At 38.1% G+C, this 22,930-nt stretch overlaps 1 protein-coding gene across 8 annotated transcripts in view; it reads left to right on the top strand.

The window, feature by feature from the left end:
* The first annotated feature begins 9,873 nt into the window (after positions 1 to 9,873).
* The window catches only part of Dnm1l (dynamin 1 like), a 62,891-nt gene continuing 49,834 nt past the window's right edge, over positions 9,874 to 22,930 (top strand). For all 8 annotated transcript variants that reach the window (XM_021658730.2, XM_021658731.2, XM_021658735.2 and 5 more), the window contains exon 1: positions 9,874 to 10,135. In XM_021658730.2, the coding sequence (XP_021514405.1) occupies positions 10,034 to 10,135 (102 nt within the window). In that variant the 5' untranslated portion in view covers positions 9,874 to 10,033. The remainder of the gene's footprint in view (positions 10,136 to 22,930) is intronic.

Consider the following 22,930-nt stretch of genomic DNA (forward strand, 5'->3'; position numbering starts at 1 on the left):
CAACAGTGGCGAGCAAGGTTTGTCCAGGGCCCTCTGCACTACACTTCCCCTGTGTGCCCCAAACCCCAGTTCCCAGGCCTGAGCTATTTCCCAGGAACCATCTTGATCAGAGGCACTGGAGACTAGTACGGATCTGGGAGCAGCAGGAAAAACAGAGGACTGCAGCTACCTACAACCCCAGAGACCTACTACCATCCAAAACCACCAGGCCATTTGATTAACAGAGTCAACCAAATAAATGGCTAGAGGTCAGCACAAGTACACCAGCAACAAAAATCCAGGCCATATGACACTACCAAAACCCAGCTATCACAGCAAGCCCTGAGGATACTATCACACTGGAAGCACAATGGTCTTAAATCTGAGGTTATGAAAATGATAGAGGCCTTAAAAGAAGAAAATAAATCCCTCAAAGAATTGCAGAAAAATACAACCAAATAGGTGAGGGAATCGAATAAATCCTTTAAAGAAATACAGGAAAGTTGAATCAAACGTGAAGAAATTAAATAAATCCCTTGGAAAAATACAGGAAAATAAAACCAAATGGGAGAAGGAAATGAATAAAACTGTCCAGGAACTAAAAAAAAAAAATATGGAAATAGAGGCAATAAAGAAAACATAATCTGAGGCAATCCTGCAGATGGAAAATCTAGGGAAGATGCACGATATATGTACAACACTTATAAGAGGATATTAAACCTATAGTACAGGATAACCATACTACAGTCCACAGACCCAAAGAAGTTAAGAAACAAAGAGGACCCAAAGTGGGGGTGGGTGGGGTGCCAGAAGGTCACTCAGAAGGGGAAATAGAATAGACAGCAGAAGTGGATAAAGACAAGGAACTGGACAGGAGATGAAATGGGAAGGGAAACAAGGGTGAGGATCAGATGTGGGAAGAACACAGGTGGGAGGTTAAGGGGACAAGGAAGAAGGGAAACTGAGAAGGGGTGTCTCTTTGACAAGTTGGAGGCCTATGACAGGGTAGGCTCCTGCGATGTTATAGATATGACTTTACCTGAGACCCCTAACAGGCGTGGGGCATGGAGACTGAAGTGACAGCCTCCTAGCCAGGCAGGACTAGTGGAGGGAGGGGAACAACAACCCACTCACAAAACCTTTGATCCAAAAATCACCCTGCCTACAACAAGTACAGGGATAAAAAGAGAACAGAGATTGAGGGAATGTCCAACCAATGATTGGCCCAATCTGAGACCCACTCCACAGCAGTGAGCCAGCCTCTGACACTATTAATGATGCTCTGCTATGCTTGCATACAGGAGCCTAACATGACTATCCTCTGGAAGCCACCACCCAGCAGAAGATGGAGACAGATGCTGGGACTTGCAGTCAAGCATGGAGCAGAGCTCTGGGTGTTTTGTGGAAGTGTTGGGGGAAAGATGGAAGGACCTGGAGAAGTCAGGAATCTCAGAAGGAGGCCAACAATGACAATTATCCCAGTCCCATGGGGGCTTTCAGAGACTGAGACATAAACTAAGGAACATATATGATCTGGATCCAAGCCCCCTGCACATATGTGGACAATGGGCAGTTTGACATTCATGTGGATTGCCTGGTAAGTGGAGGAGGTGGGGACTGTTTCTAATTGCCTGCTTTTGCATCAAGTTCCACTGGCAGAGCTGCCTTGCCTGGCTTCAGTGGATGAGGATATGCTCAGTCCTGATGTGACTTGATGTGCTGGGGAGGGTTGATATGTGGGGGGCTCCCCTTTTCTGGGGGGAAAGGGAGAAGAGAAGGGGAAGGAGGGGTAGGGAAGACTGAGAGGAGAGGAGGGAGGCGGCACCCTTGGGATGTAAAGTAAATAAACTTAAATAAAATAAAAAATTTAAAATGCATAACTGATCTGAAAACATTTTAGAAAGAATAAAATATTACCACATTAAAAAAAGAACAAATAGGAAAGGAGGAAACCAAAGTAATTTTATTTGATAGGATTGTATACATAAATGACCCTGAAAATTCAACCAAGAAGTGTCTACACCTAAAACAAGTCTCAAATACAAAGTTAAGACACAAAAATCATTAGCCCTCCTATATATCAAATGACAGACTGAGAAAAAATTTATACAAATAGTACCTCAAAAATTATCTTGGGGTAATTCTAACCAAATAAGTAGAAGATTTGTATAATAAAAATTTAAAAGACCCTAAATCCTCCACTAGGAAATTTCTATAGCTATTAAACAACACTTTCAGCAAAGAAGCATGATTAACACACACACACACACACACACACACACACACACACACACACACACACAAATCAGTGGCCTTTCTATATACAAAAGACAAACTGAGAAAAATCAGAGAAACATTGGAGAAAGAAAATGAAGAAGACACTAGAAGATGGAAACATCTCTCGTGTTCATGGATCGGTAGAATTAATATTGTAAAAATGGTTATCCAACCTTAAAAGATTCAGTGCAATCCTCATTAAAATTCCAACATAATTCTTCACATAAATTTTAAAAATCTTAAGCTTCATATGAAAACGCATATATACAAAAAGGCAGGATAGTTAAAATCATAAAATAACATCTAGAGATATTAGCGCCCCAGCTTTCAAGTTTTATTACAGACTAATAGTAATAAAATATCATGTTGTTGGCAAAAAAAAACAAGCATATTGATTAATGGAATAGAATTGAAGACCTGAATATAATTACACATACACACAGAGACTCTTGATTTTTTTTTTAACAAAGAAGCCAAAATTACATATTGGAGAAAAGACATCTTCAACATATTTTCATGGTCAAATTTGGATAACTGCATGCACAGGAATAAAAATAAGCATGTATCTATCAACCTGCATGAAACCCAACTCCAAATGGATCAAGGGCCACAACATAAGAAAAGATACTCCGTCTCTGATAGGAAAAAAAAAAAAAAAGGAAATTCACTTGGTCTTATTGCACAAGAAGGGATTCTATGAATAGGGTTCCAGTTATCCAGGCATTAAGACCAACTAGTAATAAATGGGACCTCATGAAGCTAAAAACCTCTATAGCAAAGGATTCCATCATTCAAACAAAGTGGCAGCCTACAGAAAGAGAAAAAGTCTATACCAATTATACATTTTACAGAGTGTTAGTATCTAAAACATAAAAAACTAAAAAGCAAGAAAACAAATAATTCTATTAAAATAGAATATAGAACTAAACAAAGAGTTCTCAACAGAAACAGAAATGAATAAGAAACACTTAAAATGTTCAACATCTGTCACCATCAGGGAAATATAAATTAGAATTACTTTGAGATTTTAGTCAGAAAAGCCAAGATTAATAAAACAAATGATAGCAGATTCCGGAGAGTGTGCAGGGAAAGAGAATACTTATCACCAGCAGGAGCAGAGCCACTATGGAAACCAGGAATTGGTAACAGCTTGTTGAGTATTTGGCTAAAGGGGGTCCCATAGACAACCCCCAAATGTTACAGACAATTTCCAGTGCTGTTGCTTACCCTCCATGCCCTAACACCCAGTCTTACTTATGTCATCAAACATGGAGAACCTGAGCTGCTACCAAATCGAAGCTTAACCTCTATTGACTATTATTCATGGTACTAGAAAATACTATGCCGCTACCAAAGGAGAAAAGTTTTATCAGTATTACCAAGATAGGAATCCTGTAACCTATACTAGCCAATACTTGTAAAATACACTGTTTTAATAGCGGCAGAAATGATATGGGAGTAATAAACCTCTTTTTTAAAAAATTGGATTTAAGGATCCCCCCCCATAAGGTGGAACCCATTCCTGCTAAAGTGGTTATGGGCCTGAGACTAAATAAGTTTATGGGTCCTAGAGGAAAATTTCCATTATTATTATGCTACAAGAACAAGTAATGAAACTACTCTTAAGACATATTTCTATGTCCCATAGCTCAGTGAACTGTGAATTATACCACCCTCACCAGAGAAGCTTCTTGCAGTATGTGATGATTAACAAAGAGGCCCATAACTAGACTGAAAATAAAAGAATGAGCATTAATTCCTAAATTAAATGTCATTATTATTATTATTATTTTTAGTTATTTATTTATTTTGCCAGCTAAAACAAGATCACTGGCTTTACTGGAATTCTTGTGGGAATGCATTATGTGGTCTGATACTGCTCTCGGCAGAGTTTGCCTTCAAATACTTTGCTTTTCTTCAGTGAATTATTTTTTTAATTTTTAATGTAAATTTATTTACATTTATTCCTTCGTTCATTCGTGCACTTTACATCCCAATTGAAGCCCCCTCCCTCCTCTCGTCCAGTTTCCATCCTCCTTTCTGCTTCCTCCATCCTCCTTCCCCTAATCCTCAGAAAAGGATAGCCCTCCTCTGCCCATACCAGCACATCAAGTTGCATCAGGACTGAGCACATCCTCTTCCACGGTGGCCTGATCGGACAGCTCACCAGGGGGAAGTGTGCTACACCCACTCCAGTGTCGTCAGTGTAGCATATCAATAGATTGTGCTACTAGACGGGAGATACGTTTTCTTCAGGAATACGCTCCCTGGAGGTCACTAGCAATGTGTCCCCCCCTTACCTCCCCCCCTCCGACCACCTAAGCCAAAAAGACGTGTTCTGAGATTTTTACGCTTTCTCAGTTGTGGTTGTGGGGTTGGATTATGAGCCTTTTGATCTTTCTCTATGATTCTTGGAACAGCACAATTAATTATTCAAGAAAACATATCTTTGATAAATTATTAAAAGCTTTAACAAGAATAGAATGAAAGAAAAATAATCTTAAGAGAAGTAATGAATCGGATTCAGTATCAAAAAGCATTACAAGAATAGTGAAAAAATAATGGACTCCTCCTTAGGAAAAGAGAGCATGGGAAAATACAGTTGGCTCGAGCCTGTTCCCCTTGGCGTCTTATCTCTGAGGATCACAAATTTTTAGCAAGACATATGGGAGGATGGTTAACAAAGGTGTATTTAGATTTTGACTCAGAGAAAGATTTTGCCAGGTATCTGACTTAGCTCCTGACTTTCCTCTTCATTGGTTAGTAATAATGAAACTGCAGTTTGAGGTTTCTTTTCCTTTGTCTGCTTTGATCAAAAGTTTTCAGGCCAAGATTTCTTGTGGGCACTGCCCTATGTTAAAATGTAAGCTTTGTATTCTTGGTAAAAGTCTAAATGTTCTGGGATCAACTGATCTTGAACTATATGTCTTTGACCTGTAGAAAAATTAATGTATGTTGTTTAAGACATCTAGGATAGGCCATCTTGCAAGATGATCCAATTAACAGATACATAGAATGTTTTGTGTTCTTAATCTTGGATATTCTTTGTGGAACTAGGTGTATGTTTAAGAATATTGTTTTACTTAGTCTTCAACAATTTCATACATGCATACAATATATCTTAATCATTTCAAACTCAAATTCCTCCCCCAATATTCCTAAAATTTCATTACTCCAAATTCTTCCTTCTACCTTAATGTCCTCTTCTATAATAATAAAATTACTAATAATTAAAAAATAATAATTCATTTGGCCTGGAGAGATGGCTCAATGGTTAGAAGCTCTAGCTGTGCTTCCAGATGACATAGGTTAATTCCTAGCAACCACATAGCAGCTCACAACCATCTATACCTCTAATCTCAGGGTGTCCAAAACCATCTTTTGGTTTCTGTGGACATCAGGCATGCCTGTGGTACAAGGACATGCATCTGACGAAATAAGCATGTAAATAAAGATTAATAAAAATAAAATAATACACTATGTTGTTAGTGCTGCCTGCTTGTATATGGGTGAGGGATTATCCACTATCATTTAGTAGTTTCCAAAACCCTGAAGAAACATGACTCTTCCTCCCCTAGTATCTATTAATTACCAATATCTATCTGCTCAACTAGGGGTGTAACCTCATGGGTTCTTCTCCAACCATAGAAGAATGTTGGTTGTCTTGATCATATACTATTATTATACAGGTAACCAAAACTTCTTTGAATTCATGAGTGTAACAGACCTGCTCTGTCCTGGAGGCAGTATTTCAGTGCATTCTGCCTCATTCTCTGGCTCTGATGTTCTTTCCACCCTCCTTCTGAGATGTTCCCTGAGCCTTGCAGACAGAGCTATAGATCTCTCATTTATGTGACAGAGCACTCAATAGTCATTCATTCTCAGCACTGTGGGGAAGTCATGAGGATCCGCACTACCAGCTGACCACTGCAATACGAGAGTTCATTGACAGTTGAGAGCAACACATATCTATGGATGTAAACAAGTATTTTGAAGACAGTTTTAAACAATATGACTATTTAGCAAAATAGTTATAGGTTCCTTCCATTGGACCGTGGGACAACCCCAGCCATGGGCTTTTGACCAAATTTACAGTACCTTAAGTCATGAATTGCCACCTGTAGAGCAGGCTTCCATTGTATCCCTTGATTTCATTCTCTTATTACTCTATGATTTCAAGCATTACTTTGAATAAGAGTGGGAAAAGTGGACAATTTTGTTCCTCATTTTACTAGAAATGCTTTGAATTTTTCTCTATTTAATATAATGTTAGGGAATAAATTTGTCATATTTATCATGTTGGTATATGTTCCTTTTACTCTGTGTTACTTTACTACTTTTAGCATGAGGGGATTTTTTATTTTGTCAAAATCCTTTTCTGAGTTTATGAAGATGACCATGTGATTTGTCTATTTCTGTCTATTGTGTCTATTTATGTGACGCATTGCATTTCTTCATTTATGTGTGTCCCTGCATCTTTGAAATAAAGCCAGCTTAATCATGGTAGGTGCTCTTTGAGATATGATCTTGAATTGGTTTGCAAATATATTTTTTTGGAATTTTGATGGTCATCAAGGAGATTAACCCACACTTCTATTTTTTTGTTGCATCTTTACATGCTGTAAGTACCAGAGAAAAAGTTTAGAAATGTTTCCTTCTTTTGCTATTTTATAGAATACCTTGGAAAATAGATATTAGTTAACTTTCTTGAACATCTGGTAAAATTCATCATGAATCCATCTTTGTCTGGACTTTATTGTTTAGTTGGAAGGTTTTTGTTTTTTTGTGTTTTTTTTTTAACTGCCTCCATCTAATTTAGTGAAATGAATGTTTTAAGGTAAGACTTCATTGGTGTTTCATTGGTGTCTTTCACAATGACTCTTTTCTGTTGTGGTCTGAACGTGGGTAATGTTGGTGCCATACTTGTGGACGAGCACTCTGTTTCTCACTGAAGAAGACTGCATTGGAGAAAACATATTTTTCCTATGTGAGCAGTTATCAATCAGAGATAACTTCTGGGTTAGGGATAGAGGCTTGTGTCCACTTCCAGATTATCTTTTCAAATATATATATATATTAATTATATGTTATAATTAATATATATTAATTATAGTTTATTTACTTTATATCCCATCTGTAGCTTCCTTCCTCATTCCCTCCCAATCCCACCTTCTCCCATCTCCCTGCCGCTCTCTATGTCCACTGATATGGGAGGTCCTCCTCCCCTTCTATCTGACCTTAGCTTATCAGGTCTCTTCAGGACTGGCTGCATTGTCCTCCTCTGTGACCTAGCAAGGCAGCTCCTCCCTCTGGGGTGGGGGGAGTTCAAAGAGCCAGCCATTGAGTTCATGTCAGAAACAGTCCTTGTTCCCCTTACTAGGGAAACCCACTTGGATATTGAGCTGCCATAGGCTACGTCTGAGCAGGGGTTCTAGGTTATATCCATGCATGGTACTTGGCTGGAGAAACAGTCTCAGGAAAGACCCCTGCAGATTATCTTTTTATATATTATATATATAGTTGTGTCTAATTAGACCACTGTTTCTTTAGGCCTCATCCCTTCCTGTGGTTTTCCTCTTGTGTCTGATTAACTAAATGATCTCGGCGATCCTGGCAGTAGTGTATTGGTAGACTTTCCTAAACACTGCTTGTGGGATCATCCTTCTTTCCCTTACAGAGAGCTGCATTATAAAATATAAGACTGTACATGTTCCTTTACCAGAGAAATTATAAGTTCAATAGAAGTATACCACACACAATCTATGATATGTTGCCTTTGGTAATATAGATGTATACCTATTCTTCCATGTTAGCTCTTAGCACACAGGAAAAGACTAATGTAGGAACATCAAGTATAGATGCATCACTTTTGCCCAGGGCACTTTCATATTTTCAAGCATTAATTATAAGCCTACTCTCTCTGTGTCTGTCCTTTTGTTGGAAATATTAGGGACTGCTATGATTTCTCTCTTTCTTACAGAAAGAGACAGAAACACTGTCTTAACAGAGGCTGTGAATCCAAGTGGGTAGTGCTTTATTTACTGATATGTAATATATCTCGTAGAAAATAAAATAACTTGGAATAAAAACATTTGCTTTTTTGTTCGGTTTTTTTTGTTTGTTTGTTTGTTTGTTTTTTTATTAGATAAACTGTATGTAGCTCTGGCTGGCCTGGATCTCACTGTATAGACAAAACTGACTCTTGCCTTTGCCTTGTCAGTCTGAGGTTACAGATATATGTTGGCCCACTTAGCTTTGGATTCTGAAATCTTTGTTTTTAAAAGAAAAAGGGATGGTCCCAACATTTGCCAAGATGGCCAAAAACCACCTTTGGATCTTTGGATTCTTTTGTTTAGTTTACTTGTTTTTCAAGAATTACTAACCAGCCACCATCTGCCTGCTGAGCAAGTCCAACATGTCTCCTATGGCATGTGTTGCAGGCGAATGGCACCCCTCAGTCTACAACTTCATGATTATTAGTGCTGATTGCCATCGTGGATTGAAATCTAGGAACTTCCAGCAAGTTTTACTTGATTTCTCATTCTTCTCACACTGGGGAGTTTGTGTCTCTGAGCCAGTTTTTCCTTATGTTTGACGATCTCATAATCCAGGATATTGTGATTATATTTATAGCCCTGTGATTTTTGTTTCCCTTCCTTTCTGGGACTGTTCTTCCTCCCACATATTAGCCCCAGTGGCTACACTATTAGACACCTCCTTTATCCATAATAGATAGCTGAGGGTCCAATGCAACAGCTGCATAAGTAGATAGCAGCGTCTCATGGCTCTTTCCCCACCTTTGGTCATTTACATTCTTTCTGTCTTTATTTCCACAATGTACCTTGAGCATTGGGTGGTGTGATATGAATGTCAAATTTAAGACTTAAGGGGTCATCATTCACTCTCAGAACTTTGCTCAGATCTACTCTCTGCATTAACTGGCACCTTTTGCAAAAAGGAACTTCTCTGCCACCAGCTGAGAGCTATGCTAGTCTGTCCAGTTGGAGGATAGGCTAGGGTGTTGGAAATGTCTTGAGACATACTTTAAATTTTACTAAAGTGTCCTTGATTGATACTCATAAAGTGTTTTCAGAAGGAAATAACAATAGTTAATCAACAGGCTCCATTCTTTTAACAAGATTTCACTGTGTAGTGCAGAACTTGTGATCCTCTTGCCTAAATCTCTCAAGGGTTGGTTTATAGGTGTATGCCCCGACTCCTGGAGGCATACACATACCTAACACTTTAACAATCATTACGCGTCTAGCTGTTCTCTAGCTTTTGACTACAGAGGACCCCACATCATTGCCCTAGTCTTCTGTCTCCCACCCCACCTCCCCTCACCCCCACGAGACAAGGTTTCTCTGTGTAGCCTTGGCTGTCCTGGACTTGCTTTGTACACCAGGCTGGCCTGGAACTCACAGAGATCCGCCTGCCTCCCTGAATGCTGGGATTACAGGCAAGCTCCACCGTGCAGGTAGGTGCCCCGCCGACCTGGCTTTCGTTCTCGTCATGCTCAGGTCCAACCTTGAAACCTCCTGGAATAGGCTCCCCACGGGCCACTCAGCCCGAACTACATCTCCCGTCAGTCTTTGTGCCTCCCACCTCCGGCGTGGCGCGAGGCCTGCCGGGAGCGGGCTAGGAGGTGGCGGCTCGGCCCAATGGGTGCTGGCTCCCGAGGAGAGGGCGGAGGAGAAGAGGAAGCAAAGCCAGTTGTGGGCCAAGTCCCCATTCATTGCAGTAGCCTGTTGGTTTGGGGTCTTGTGTTTCCAGAGTCATGGAGGCGCTAATCCCGGTCATCAATAAGCTGCAGGACGTCTTCAACACGGTGGGCGCCGACATCATCCAGCTGCCTCAGATCGTCGTGGTGGGAACGCAGGTAAGATGGGGCCGGGATGGCGAGGCCTGGCCTGCCCGGTAGGCCTGCAGGTGTCAGCGGGAGGAGGCCGGCCGCCTGTTTCTCCCTGCTGGCCTCGGGGGCTCAGCGGAGCCGAGCGGCCTTGCAGTCTGCGGCCGGCCGCGGCTTGGCCCAAGGGCACTCGGGGGACGCGCGGGCGGGCAGGCGGCCGGCTGTCGCTTCCTTCCGGCGCCTAAGGACGCGATAGGTTTTGGAGTCGCCGTGGGGCCGAGGGTCAATAAGCTATTGGCGAGTCGGCTGCCCACGGAGCATTACAAAGTAAAAATACGATTAAAAGAAAAACCCGTGTGTAGATGGTGTTCTGGGGTTAGGGAGGAGCATCAAGTTTTTCTTTTACTCCTCCATGACTTTGGTGTTCATAGTTTTGTGACTGTGACCCAAATTTGGCATAAGGTTCTCGGGCCTTTTCATGTTGGGTACGTAGATGAGTCAAAATGAAAAAAAGTGTTGAAGAAATAGATATCTAGACTGATCTTATGAGAGTTTCATTTTTTTTTAAATGTCTGCTTTGGGCAGAAGAGGAATAACAGAATGAATATGATATGAATGAATAATATGAATAACAGAATAATATGAATGAATGTTTTCTCTGGTGCTGGTTAGAAGAGGGTATTTGATCACCTGGAACTGGAGTTACAGACGGTTGTGAGCTGCCACAACCGGTTGTGGGTGCTTGGAGCCCAGATCTTCTGGAAGAGGAGCCTTTGCTCTTAACCTCTGAGCCATCTTCCTAGCCCTTTTATAAACATATTTTTAAGTGTCCCTGTTTGTTAGTAGTATTCTATTCTGAGGTGATGGATGGTTTCTCCATTGTCCTTGGGTTTTGTATGGCTACAACATACTACAGAAAGTGTATAAATATGAGAAGAAATAGATGAGAGACTGTCAGAAGATAAGCATATACTTCAAACCCTCCTGTACTTTATTATTATTTATTTGGGCTTAAAATGTTTAAAGCAATCGAATTATTTGTGGACCATTTGCTTGGTTTCTTAACAGGGTAAGGTAACTTAACAGAAGTTCTGTCAATCATGTCTGCCTAGTGATGTTGGCAGCTAGCAGAGGCTCAGTTATTGAGTATACTTTAAACACCATGTACATACATATATAACATTTTGTTCACTAGGGTTATTTAGCAGGTCTCTATAAAGATTTTTAGTGATGCATATTGCTCATTGTAATGAGATGTTTATTTTTAAAGTTATTATTTGTTTTTGCTTTATGTGTTTGCCTGCGTGTATGAGTATACATTGCATGCTTGCTAATTCCTTTGGAAGCCTTAATGGGCAACTGATCCCCTGGAACTGGTGATATAGATGATTTTGCCATATGTGTGCTGGGAAACTGAACTTGGGTCCTCTGCAAGAGCAACAAGTGTTCTTCACTCCTGAGGTATCCTTCAGCCCCTGAGTTTTAAAACACTGGGACTTTAAAAACTAGTTTTTGTAAATAAAATTAGAAAAGATGACATAATTAAAAAATTTTCTTTCATAACAATTGAGAATTGTTACCTAGTTTTAGAACAGAAACTTTTCAGACTTTTAAGAGATTTCCAAGTGCATTTTAACCACAATTCAGTAAAAGAATCAGTGTAAAGAGTTTAAAATCAAGATGGTTTTTCTTACACACAATAATGTCAGTCAGTAGAGAGTTAGTTGAGGGAAGAAGGCAGGCCTTTGAAACTCATCCCAGTAATGATACTTACATGCCGTTTCTGTGTATTAATGTTAGAAATTTTCAAAGGATTGGTTTTTTGTTGTTGGTTGTTGGGTTTTTTTTGTTTTTTGTTTTTTCCAACTTGACAGGCATTATCACTATCTGATGCATATTGCTCATTGTAATGAATTTTAAAATACAATGTTGGAAAAACAGAATAATTTGGGGATTCTGAGTCTTTTTTTTCCCACTCCTTCGAGGCAGCGTTTCTCTTGTGTAGCCTTGGCTCTTTGGCTGTCCTGGACTTGCTTGTAGTCTAGGGTGGCCTTGAACTCAAAGAGATCTGCCTGCTTCTGCCTCCCAAGTGCTGGGAATACAGGCGTGTGCCAACATGTGTAGTACCTGGGTGGCATTCTTAGCAGCACACTGTGTCTTGATTTCTTATGTTGTGCACATACTTCCCTGGGGTCAGGAGTTAAAAGAGTTAGGGAGAAAGAATTGTGTTTAAAGGTACCAGTCATTTATTTTTTTATTACTTAGCTAATGCTTTCTGATTTCTGAGATGGTCTGCAAGGAAAGAAAAGAAAATGGGGAAGAGAAGGTTGATACTTTTAGACCATATTGTACTTTGCAGGTGGAGAAGATGATGAAATTTAACACAACTTTTGTGATTCAATTTGGGAAAATTAATCACTATTTTTTAAGTTGAGAATCAGAAAGGGCAGCCCTGTAGGTATATAATCTAAACCTCCATCATCCAATGCTGGCATCATAGTGCAGATAACATCAACCTGAGGCTATGGCTTACTGTAGCTTATGATGCCATTTTTCTTTGCCCTTTATTTCAGTAATTTCAGCACTTCTTCAATGATTAGGACAAATGTAACATTAATTTAGCAATCACTTTGTAAACTAACTTTAAAAAGTTTAACATTTAGAAAGTTGAAATACTTATACACCATAAAAGTTATAGTGAAGTACACCATTTGGTGATTTTTATTATAGATGCAGAGTGGTGAAATTATCACTAGTGTTTTATTCCATAACTTTGTTGTTCTGGCTAGTGTTTTGACATAAGATAAAGTCATTCAGGAAGAGAGAACCACAATTGAGGTTTTTTTCACGATTGAGAAAATGCTGTTAATAGATTGGTGAGTCTGTGGGTCGTTTTCTTGATTAAATAATTTATGTGGGAAGTTTCAGCCCATTGTAAGTACCACTGCTGGGCAGGTGGTTCTGTGTTCTATAAAGAGGGCTGAGTGAGCTCTGGTGAGCAAGCCAGTAAGCAGTTTTCCTTCATGGTTTCTACTTCAGTTCCTTTTTCTAGGATCCTGCTTTGAGTTCCTGCCCTGACTTCTCTTCATGATAAACTATGACCTATTCAATGAAATAAGCTCTTTCCTCCCCAAGTTGCTTTTGTTCATTGTGTTTTTTTCACAGCAGAAGAAAGCATGCTAGAACCTTTGTACCTTTGTATTACCCCATAAAGAAAGCCTTTTCCCCCAACCTTGAGACCTGTGTAGCCCTGGCTGTCCCATTAAGGATGAAAACCTCTACCCATTAAGGATTCACTCTTTTATTTTACCTTCCCCTAAGTCCTGATAAGCACAATCTAATTTTCATGTATAGTTTGCCTCGAGTATATATTTCATGTAAATAGAGTCCTATAATATGGTCTTTCATGTGGTATCTTTTACTCAGCATGCCTGTTGTGCTACGTATTAGTGTAACTAGAGTATTTTTACTGCAAAAGTGCTCCAGTATCTAAAACTTCTAGCGCTGGCATGATGCCACAGTATAAAATTCCATATGACAAATAGTGTGGTCAATACATAGATACAAGTTAGAGAAATGACTCAGTGCTTGTTGGTTTTGCACATCACGTATTTATCAGCTGCCTATAACTCCAATTCTAGAGGATCCAGCATCCTCTTTCTGGCTTCAGTGGATATACCTGCACATGTGTGGCATCACTCATACATACACAATGTACACATAAATAAACATAAACCTTTTAAAAACACAAGCACATGAAGATATTGATAAACACGAAGCATAAATGAACTGTGTTTAAATTTGTATCATTATACACATGCAAATATTCTAGAATTCTAAGAATCACTAATCAGATGCTTCCATTTTTGACCCAAGCATTTCAGAGAAAAGATATTCAACCTGTGTTTCTTCCTTTCTCCCCCTGTCCCTCTTCACCTTTTTGGTTGAATAATACTCTGTTTTGTAGGTTTGGTATAGTGTGATTATTCACTTAGCATAATTCATAAGTGAATTCATAAGCCTTTTAGGATTTATCCTAAAGGTAAATATTGTGGTACCTACTACTGTAGGTTGAATATTCTTGATAGACACTGGTTGTTATTATGTTTTTGCTTATATAAATAATGTTGCTGCAAATATTTATTTGCCAATTTTTGTGTTGTTTATGTTGTTTTGCTTCATTTGCTTTGTGGTTTTGAGACAAGGTGTTTTTTAGCTCAGGCTGTCCTGGAACTTTATGGTAATGTATCTACCTCTGACTCCTAAGTTTGGTATTACTGGAGTATTTTGCCTTATTTTGTTTAAATTAATCATTTAAAGAGACAATTCAGTGTCATTTAGCACATTCTTAATACAAATTTGCCACCTCTGCCTCCAAAATATTGTATTACAAAAGAAAACTGTAGTCCTTAGTTGCTCCCCATTTCTCTTTATGCACATGTTGGTCTGCTTTATTCTCTAAATTTACTTATTCTGGATATTGTATGGGAGTAGAATACAGTGCATGATAATTTATATCTGGCTTCTTTCACTTTGCATAGTTTTTTTATGTTGTGGTATGTACCAGTATTTCATTCCTTTTAAAGGTTGAGTGGTGTGTGTGTATATATATGACATTTTGTTTATTTTTCATCCCTGATAGGCCTTTGGATTGTTTCTGCTACTTTAAATAGTGTTGCTCTCACCATTTAGGTGTATTTTTGAGGGCCAGTTCTTAATTCTTTGTATATAGCTAGGATTGAAATTGTAGGGCCATTAAACTTATAATAGTGGCTGCACCATTTAAAAATTGCCACGGGAGAGTGGAATTGGGAGGAGCTAAGGGAGGGGCTACAGCTGAGATACATAGTGAATAAACTGTAATTAATAAAAATAATAAAATAATTTTAAAAATTGCCACAAGCAGTATAGGATTACAGTTTTTCTATCCTCACCAGTATTTATCAGTGTTTGAGCCATCCTAATGATGTGTGTATGCTAGTACTATGTTCTTGTAGATTTGATTTACTTTTCCTTAGTGACTAATAATCCTAATTTTATGTGCTCATTGGAATTGCCCTTTTATTGTTGAGTTGTTAGAATTATTTATAAATTTGGACTCTAGAGCCTTACACAGTATGCTTGGAAATACTTTTTTTCTTTCCCATAGATTGCCATTTCACATTGATTACTGTCCTTCGATGTTTTGATTTTGATGAAATTGAATTGATGCTTTTCTTTGTTGATTGAACTTCTACCATGTGCTAAATTCTGGGGCATAGAGGTTTATTATGTTTTATTCTAATGTTTTAGCTTGCACATTTGCATTTTTAATCTATTTTCACTTTTTTTTGTCTGAGGTAGGAATTCAGCTTTATGTTTTACATATGCATATTTACTTGAGTATGTACCATTTGCTTAAGAGTTAGTCATCTGTTCATCTAATATATCGGCATTATTCAAAATCAGTTAACCATACATGCATTGATTTACTTCATATGTCTATTCTTAGGCCCTTTACCACACTTCCTTATTACTTTGCTCTTATTTCTAGATGGTTATGTGGACCCACTGACAATCTATGTGAGTTTTAGTATTAGTTTTCACAGTTCTGTAACTAAGAGTGTTTGGATTTTGACAGGCTCTACAGTTTACTTAGGCGAATATTGTGTACATATTCTTATTGAGTCAAGTCTAGTTCTGTAATTTACTCTTTGGCTTTGAATCTTTCTTTCTTTTGTTTTTATTTTATGTGCATTGGTGTTTGCCTGCCTGCATGTCTGTGTCAGATCTTGGAGTTACAGACAGTGTGAACTGCCATGTGGGTTCTGGGAATTGAACACTGGTCCTCCAGAAGAGCATTCAGTGCTCTTAATCACTGAGCCATCTCTTCAGCCCCTGGTAATCTTTCTGAATCAACTGCCTGAGTGCTGGGATTGTAGGTATTAACGCTGGTTAATAGTTTTTCTTTCAGCACCTTAAACCACTCCATTGCTTAGCTTTTGATGGAAAGTCTATTATATACATTGTTAATTCTACTAAGGATAACTTCTATGTGTTAATCATTTCTCTGATTCTTTTTGTTTGGTATTTGTGTGCTTTTCTACAATTTGATTCTATTTTGCTACAACGGGTTGTTTTGTAGTTCCTATTTGAATGGAGTTCATTAGACAGCTTGTTTGTAGATTCATGGTATATTATGCTTTTCTGGAAAAGTGTGGGGGCTGTATTCTTTAGGTCAGACCATAAGGATTGAACCCAGGGCTTTCTATACACCAAGTGCACTCCATAAACATGAGTTATGCCTATAGCTCTGTAGAGTTGGTGGGGAGGGGTTATGGATGTAAATTTGGCTGTATCAAGTATCTGAGTATTTTATGATCTGGAATTTCATAGCCAATAAAACTTATTTTCTAATGACTGTTAGGAGTATAATAGTTTAGAAAGCCTGAACTCTGGGGGTTGATATGTTAAGATTTTGAGTTATGGATACATTCAGTTTAGAAAGAGTATGGTAATGCCACAGGTTATAAATGCTCTTAAACTTCTTACTTATATTTTGTCCTTAGGTAGAGTGTTATATCTGTAAGGAAAAAAGTATGTTAGTTTAATAAAAATTGGTAAGAATATTCCTAAGAATTCTCTGAGAAATGTGTAAGCAAAGTAGGTATTAAGGAAAGTACTATATATAAATCAGTCATTCCAAATTAAATGAAAAAAAATTAAAATTGTTATCAGTTACATTAATAGCAGGGTATTTATGTAGAAAAAAAATGCAAACTTATGAATTAAAAAGTTGAGTGGGCATGGCAGCACACATCTTTGATTTCAGCACTTGGGAGGGAGCATGCAGCACAAGAGGGTCTCTGAGTTCAAGGCCAGCCAGGACTACGTAGTGAGACCCTGTGACTGACTTAGCCTTGGTTAATGTGTCATAGATGAACTGATGTTAGTTATTGGTGAAAAGAGCTGAGACTATTAATAAACTTTTTAGTGACAGAGCATATCTCAGAATTGAACTGAAAGCACAGTAAATCCCATTACAATATAATTTTTAAGAAACTATGAAATTACTATGCGATCTAGTACACAGCTCATACCCTAAATGCTAAATCAACTTCGGAAGTAGAAATGAAAGAGTTCCAGTAAGTCCAATTTTCAGAGAAAATCAACTGTAATTTTGCTGTTTAGAACTTTTTTGTGATAGCTATCCTACAAACATTTTAGAAAAAGTGAGTGAGCGTAGTTTTAAGTCACCAGCTGAAAACAGGCACGTAATGTATTGTTGAAGAAGCCAGTTCTATTTATAATACCAAGTCTAGAGAAGAAAAAAGGACTAGCAACTCAGATATGTTTTATTTGGTCTGCATATGTTGACATGTACATCATCAACAACAAAAAAATAGTTGATTGTGTTTAAAAATTGCTGGATAGTTGGCTGTACTTTCTTTTTAAAACAAATAAAGCAAACAAACAAACAAACAAAAAAAAAACACTAGAAAATCTGACAACTGAGCCTGAATTCCCAGTGGATGTAAAATAATGCCTGCTTTAATCTAGGTTACTTAGCTACTGCTCCCTTTGTTTCTAGTTGCCTTCCTTGTGCATTCTTATGAATGTGCTTATATATGTGCTTTCTTTATATATAGTGTAATTAGGATACTGATATATTTTGTTTTCTTCATCTGTATAAAAAAAGTGAAAAAAATGAAAAACACTTATGTCATGATTTAGTTGTGTATTTTTTTACCTAAATATGCTCATATAATTTGTGTTGGGGTGGGGGTTGGGAATGGTAGTCTCACCTTGAAATCCATGCTAGCTTGGAATTTACAATCCTTTGCCTCAGCCTCCTAAATCCTGGGATTATAAGTGTGTATCATGTGTTTGACTGCCATTTTTTAAAATGAGACTCAATGAGTCTTAAAGGTATTTGATGTCAATCATGTAAAATGGTAATGTTCAGCAAATGTTAGTGATTAAAGTGGCTATGTAGTTTAAGAAAAATGACATTTTGAGGGACTTTGTGCATGCGAGGTAAGTTTGAAGTTATAATTATAAAATTTTCTCCCTTTACTGCGTCCAACCTCTTTCATGTCTCCCACCTTTCATATTCATGGCCTTTTTTTCTTCTTTGTTACTATGACACACACACGTATATACATGCACACAAAATATGCTTTGTCCATCTAGTGTTGCTTGTATGTATATAATTTCAGAGGTATGATATTGGATAACCAGTTAGGAGGTTCAGTCCTGAGGAAGACTATTTGCTCCACTCTCAGCATTCCTTGGTTGCTTGTAGTTTTTTGTCTGTGAGAATTTCCCCCATTCATGTTAGCATGTCTATTGGTGTTGTGCTTGTTTGAATCTTGTTTAGGCAGTCATTTCTAGGAGAAACAATCTCATGGCGGATGTTGTGTTCATCTGGCTTTTACAATCTTCCTGCCTCCTCTTCTGTGATGTTCCCTGAGGCTTAGGTGTAAGAGTTGTATTGTAGCTGTATACCTTGGGTCTGGGTATCCCACAGTCACTTGTTCTCTGCATTTTGTGGTTTTCTGTAATAGTCTTAATATATTACAAAGAGAAGTTTTCTTGGTGAGGGATGAAATTTACACTTACCTGTGGGTACAAGGATAAATATTTCTAATGAAGTTAGGAATTATGCTAGTTGAATAAAGTGGTGGTAATAGGTTCTCCTCTAAGATCCACAACATTGGTAACCCCAAGAAATAAGATAGGTTTCCAGTACTAGTTGAGTAGTTCTTCAGTACAATCAGCTATTGGTAACCACCAAGGTATGTGTGCTACTGCTTGCCATACTGGTCACTGTGATTTATAAGCATCACGTCTGAGTAGGACTTTTGGATGCTTCCCTCTCATGGAAACTTGAATAGCACATTCCTGTACTATGAAGGTTAGTCCTCTGGGAGGCAACCGAGGGCAACAAAAATAATTTATGCTATTTTAGAAGTCTTTTGGATTTTCTGACTGTTGCCTCAAAGAGGGGGTTCTCGTGACTGGTACAGGGGCATTGATTAGATAGTTTGTGGCACTTATTAGCATTGTCAGTCCAAGTGGCATAAGTTTATATGTATACTTAATGTATTTTATGTAAATAAAATATGATATAATTCTTTATGGCTTTCCCAATAATTCTTAGTATAATTTGTCCCTCCTCCCCCCTTCTTCTGTATTGACCTACTATCTCCCTCTCCAATTAACACCTCCCAAGTTTTTCCCATTTCTCTTTATATTACTTTTATCCTGCTGTTCCCCTCTGTACCACTTCCCCTTGACTCAAACTGTGTTACTTTTTTACTTTCCTGGTTTTTGTGGTTACTCCAGATTATATACTCAAATCAGAAGAGTTGGATCTAGGAACCACAGATGAGAGAACATGGTGTGTTTTCTATTTGCACATGGGTTACCTCACTTAATGTAATAGTTTCTAGATATACCCATTTACCTACAAATTTTAGTTTTATTTTTCTTTACAGCTTAATTGTGTATTTGTACTATGTTTTCATTATCACCTGAAGGACATTTAGGTTGTTTTCATTTTCTAGCTATTGTTAATGAAGTGGCATTGAATATAGCTGAGGAGTGGGATGTTGAGTCCTTGGGCCAAGAGGTGTTAGAGCTGGGTCATATAGAAGATTTATTTTTAGATCTTGGAAAGCTCTCCAAACTGATTCCACCAGTTTGCAATCCCACCAACAGTGAATGAGGGCTCCCATTTCCCCACATCTTCTCTAGCATTTGTTGTTTTGTTGATTTAGATATTGTGACTGGGGTCAGATGAAACCTCAAACATCTTTTGAAATATTTCTTAGTAATTTTGATTTTTTTCTTTTGAGAACTGTTTGTTTAGATCTGTTGCTTTTTGTTTGTTTTGGTTTTGCTGTCCTGGACTCACTTTGTTGAGTTCAAGGCTGGCCTTGAACTCAAAGATCTGCCTGCCTCTGCCTCCTAAGTGCTGGATTAAAGGCATGTGATACTGAGATCAGCTTAGTTGTCCATTTTTGAATGAGTCGTTTTTCAGTTCTTTGTATATTTTGGATATTCAGCCTCCTTCAGATGTATAGCTGGCAAGATTCTCTGATTCTGTGGGTCTTCCCTTCACTCAATTGTTTCTTTTGCTGTACAGAAGCTTTTTTAGTTTTATGATGTCATATTTTTCAGTTGCTGGTCTTAATTCTTAGACAAATGGAGTCCTATTCACAAACTCATTTTTTATACCTATATCACACAGGGTACTACTTATGCTTTCTTCTAGCAGTTTCAGTGTCGTTGGTTTTACATTTAGGACTTTGATCCATTTGGAATTAGTTTTTGTACAAAGTAATGGATAAATATGTGCCTGGTTTTGTGGACATGTAGATTTCTCAGCACCATTTCTTGAAGATGCTGTCTTTTCTCCAGCGTATGTTTTTTGTATCTTTGTCAAATATCTGAAGATGACTATAGTTATATGTCCTTGTGTCTCTGTTTTCTTTATTCCATTGGTTTATATGTCTGTTTTTGTGCCATTACCATACTCAAGCTCTAATATATTTTGTAATCTGGAATGATAATCCCTCTAGAAATTTTGCTGAGGATTGCTTTGGACTGGACTCTCTTTGTAGACCAGGCTGTTCTCAAACTCACAGAGATCCACATGTCTGCCTCCCAGAATTCTGGGATTAGAGGCGTGTGTACTACCACACCTAGCTTCTTTCTGATCTTTTTTTTTCTTTCTTTCTTTCTGATCTTTTAATGCACTAGAGGCATAAATTTCCCTATTAAGGGCTACTTTTAATGTATCCCAAGGTTTTTGCTGCATTTGTTTTCATTTTCAGTTAGTTGCAAGAGTTTTTTGTTGTTGTTATTTTTTCTTTCTTGAATTCTTTGACCCATTCATCATTTTATTAATGAATTGTTTAATCTCTAGGAGTTTGTGTACTTATAAGAGGTGTTTTTATTTTTATTGCATTAGTCTCTATTAAGGATAATTTTAGTTGTTAAACTTGAGTACATCTGAAATAAACTTGATCATAAGATGTTAAGCATTATTTGAAACAGGAAGACTAATGCGAAAGAACACCCTAAGTATGGGCTACAACTTCTGGTGGCAGCCCACATAAAAGAAGGGGATTTTGATTTCTGCGTGTTTGTTCTCATTTTTGCTGGCAAGTTCATCTATCCTGCTAATGAGGTCTTTTTTTTTTTTCTGATGTTAGAACATACTTCATAATTCAAAAAAAGACTGAAGACAGCAGCTCTCCAGGAATCCTTCAAAGACTCCAGTGCCAGAGACTAGGACTACTTAGATATCCAGTCTTGTGATTGTTCTTTTCATATTTATACAGTCATTGTTGGAATACCCCAGCTACAACCTGCAAGCCTGTCTAATAAATTCCATGTACATTTTATATATTTATTAGTTCTGTTAACCCTGGCTGATACAATCAGGATACATGGAGTTACTTCTGTTTTTCTCAGTTTCTTAAGATTTATTTTTTGTTCCAGAATGTGGTCTGTTTTAGTAAAGTTTCCATGAGCTGCCAATAGAATACTGTAGCATTTGAGTGGAATATTCTTTAGATACCTGTTAAGTCCATTTGATGTATGATGTAATTTTATTCTGATTTTTCTGTTTTGTTTGTTTGTTTTAGTAATGTTTGTATTTTTGCTTTTGTCCAAATGACCCGTCTACCGGAGAAAGGAAAAATGATACTGAAATCACTTTTGAAATATTGATTTCAATTGATTGAAATCGATATTGAAATTAGAGGGTTGATTTTAATCTTGTTTCTAATTTAAGTAGTATGCTTTATGAAATTGGATACATCAGGTTTGGTGCACAAATGTTTAGGATTGTAATGTAATTGTTCCCTTGATAAGAGTGAAATGTCTAGCCATTGAGTGTTGATGCATGTCTTTAAGCCTAGCACTCAGGGAGGCAGAGGCAGGCGGATCTCTGTGAGTTCAAGGCCAGCCTCATTGACAAAGCAAGCCCAGGACAGACAAGGCTACACAGAAAAACTCTGTCTCGGAAAACAAAAAAAGGAGGAGGAAGAGGAGAAAATGTCTTTCATCTTTTCTGATTAATTTTAAAGTCTGTTTTATTCTGTTAGTATACAGAATAAAAGTTATATAGCTTGCTTCCTGGTTTCATTGATTTACAGTAACCTTTTTCATCCTTTCACTTTAAGGTATTGCCTACTCTGAGACAAAACTCATAACACCTGTGGTGGTTTGAATGAGAATGGCCCACATAGGCTCATATATTTGAATGCTTGGAACTCAGTTACTGGAACTATTTGGGAAGGATTAGGAGGTATGGCCTTGTTGGAGAAGGTGTGTCAGTAGGGGTGGGATTTTGCCATCCCCAGTTAGCATTGTACTTCGTGGTTGTTGTCTCAAGATGTGAGCTCTCAGTTACTGCTGAAATGATGAAGCCCAACATTATTGGATGGAGAGAGAGAGAGAAGGAGAGAGCAAGACATGATAGGGGAGGGGAAGGGGTGCCCGACAGAAACAGGAAAGAGAGCAGGAGAGAGGAAGAGCAGGCAAGAGCGAGAAGGCAAGAGAGAGACAAAGTGGCAGGTTGGTCCTTTTATGGAGCAACTGAACCATCCCTGCGACTAACTGGCTGTGACATGATGACATCATAGGTTGCTAGGCAACCAAGAAGAAGGTTGCCTAAATACTAACATTCCTCCCTTTTTCTATAATTAAAAAATGAGGAGCTTGAGCTGCTTCTCATGTAAGGCAAGTTAAAGAATATAAATGTAGATTCATTGGAAGCAGCTCTTGGTTGCCATGCAAGGGGGTTAGAGAGAGAGAGAGAAGTAATAGCAA

This window comes from Meriones unguiculatus, chromosome 9 (genome assembly GCF_030254825.1).
Source record: "Meriones unguiculatus strain TT.TT164.6M chromosome 9, Bangor_MerUng_6.1, whole genome shotgun sequence".
Classification (NCBI taxonomy): Eukaryota; Metazoa; Chordata; class Mammalia; order Rodentia; family Muridae; genus Meriones; species Meriones unguiculatus.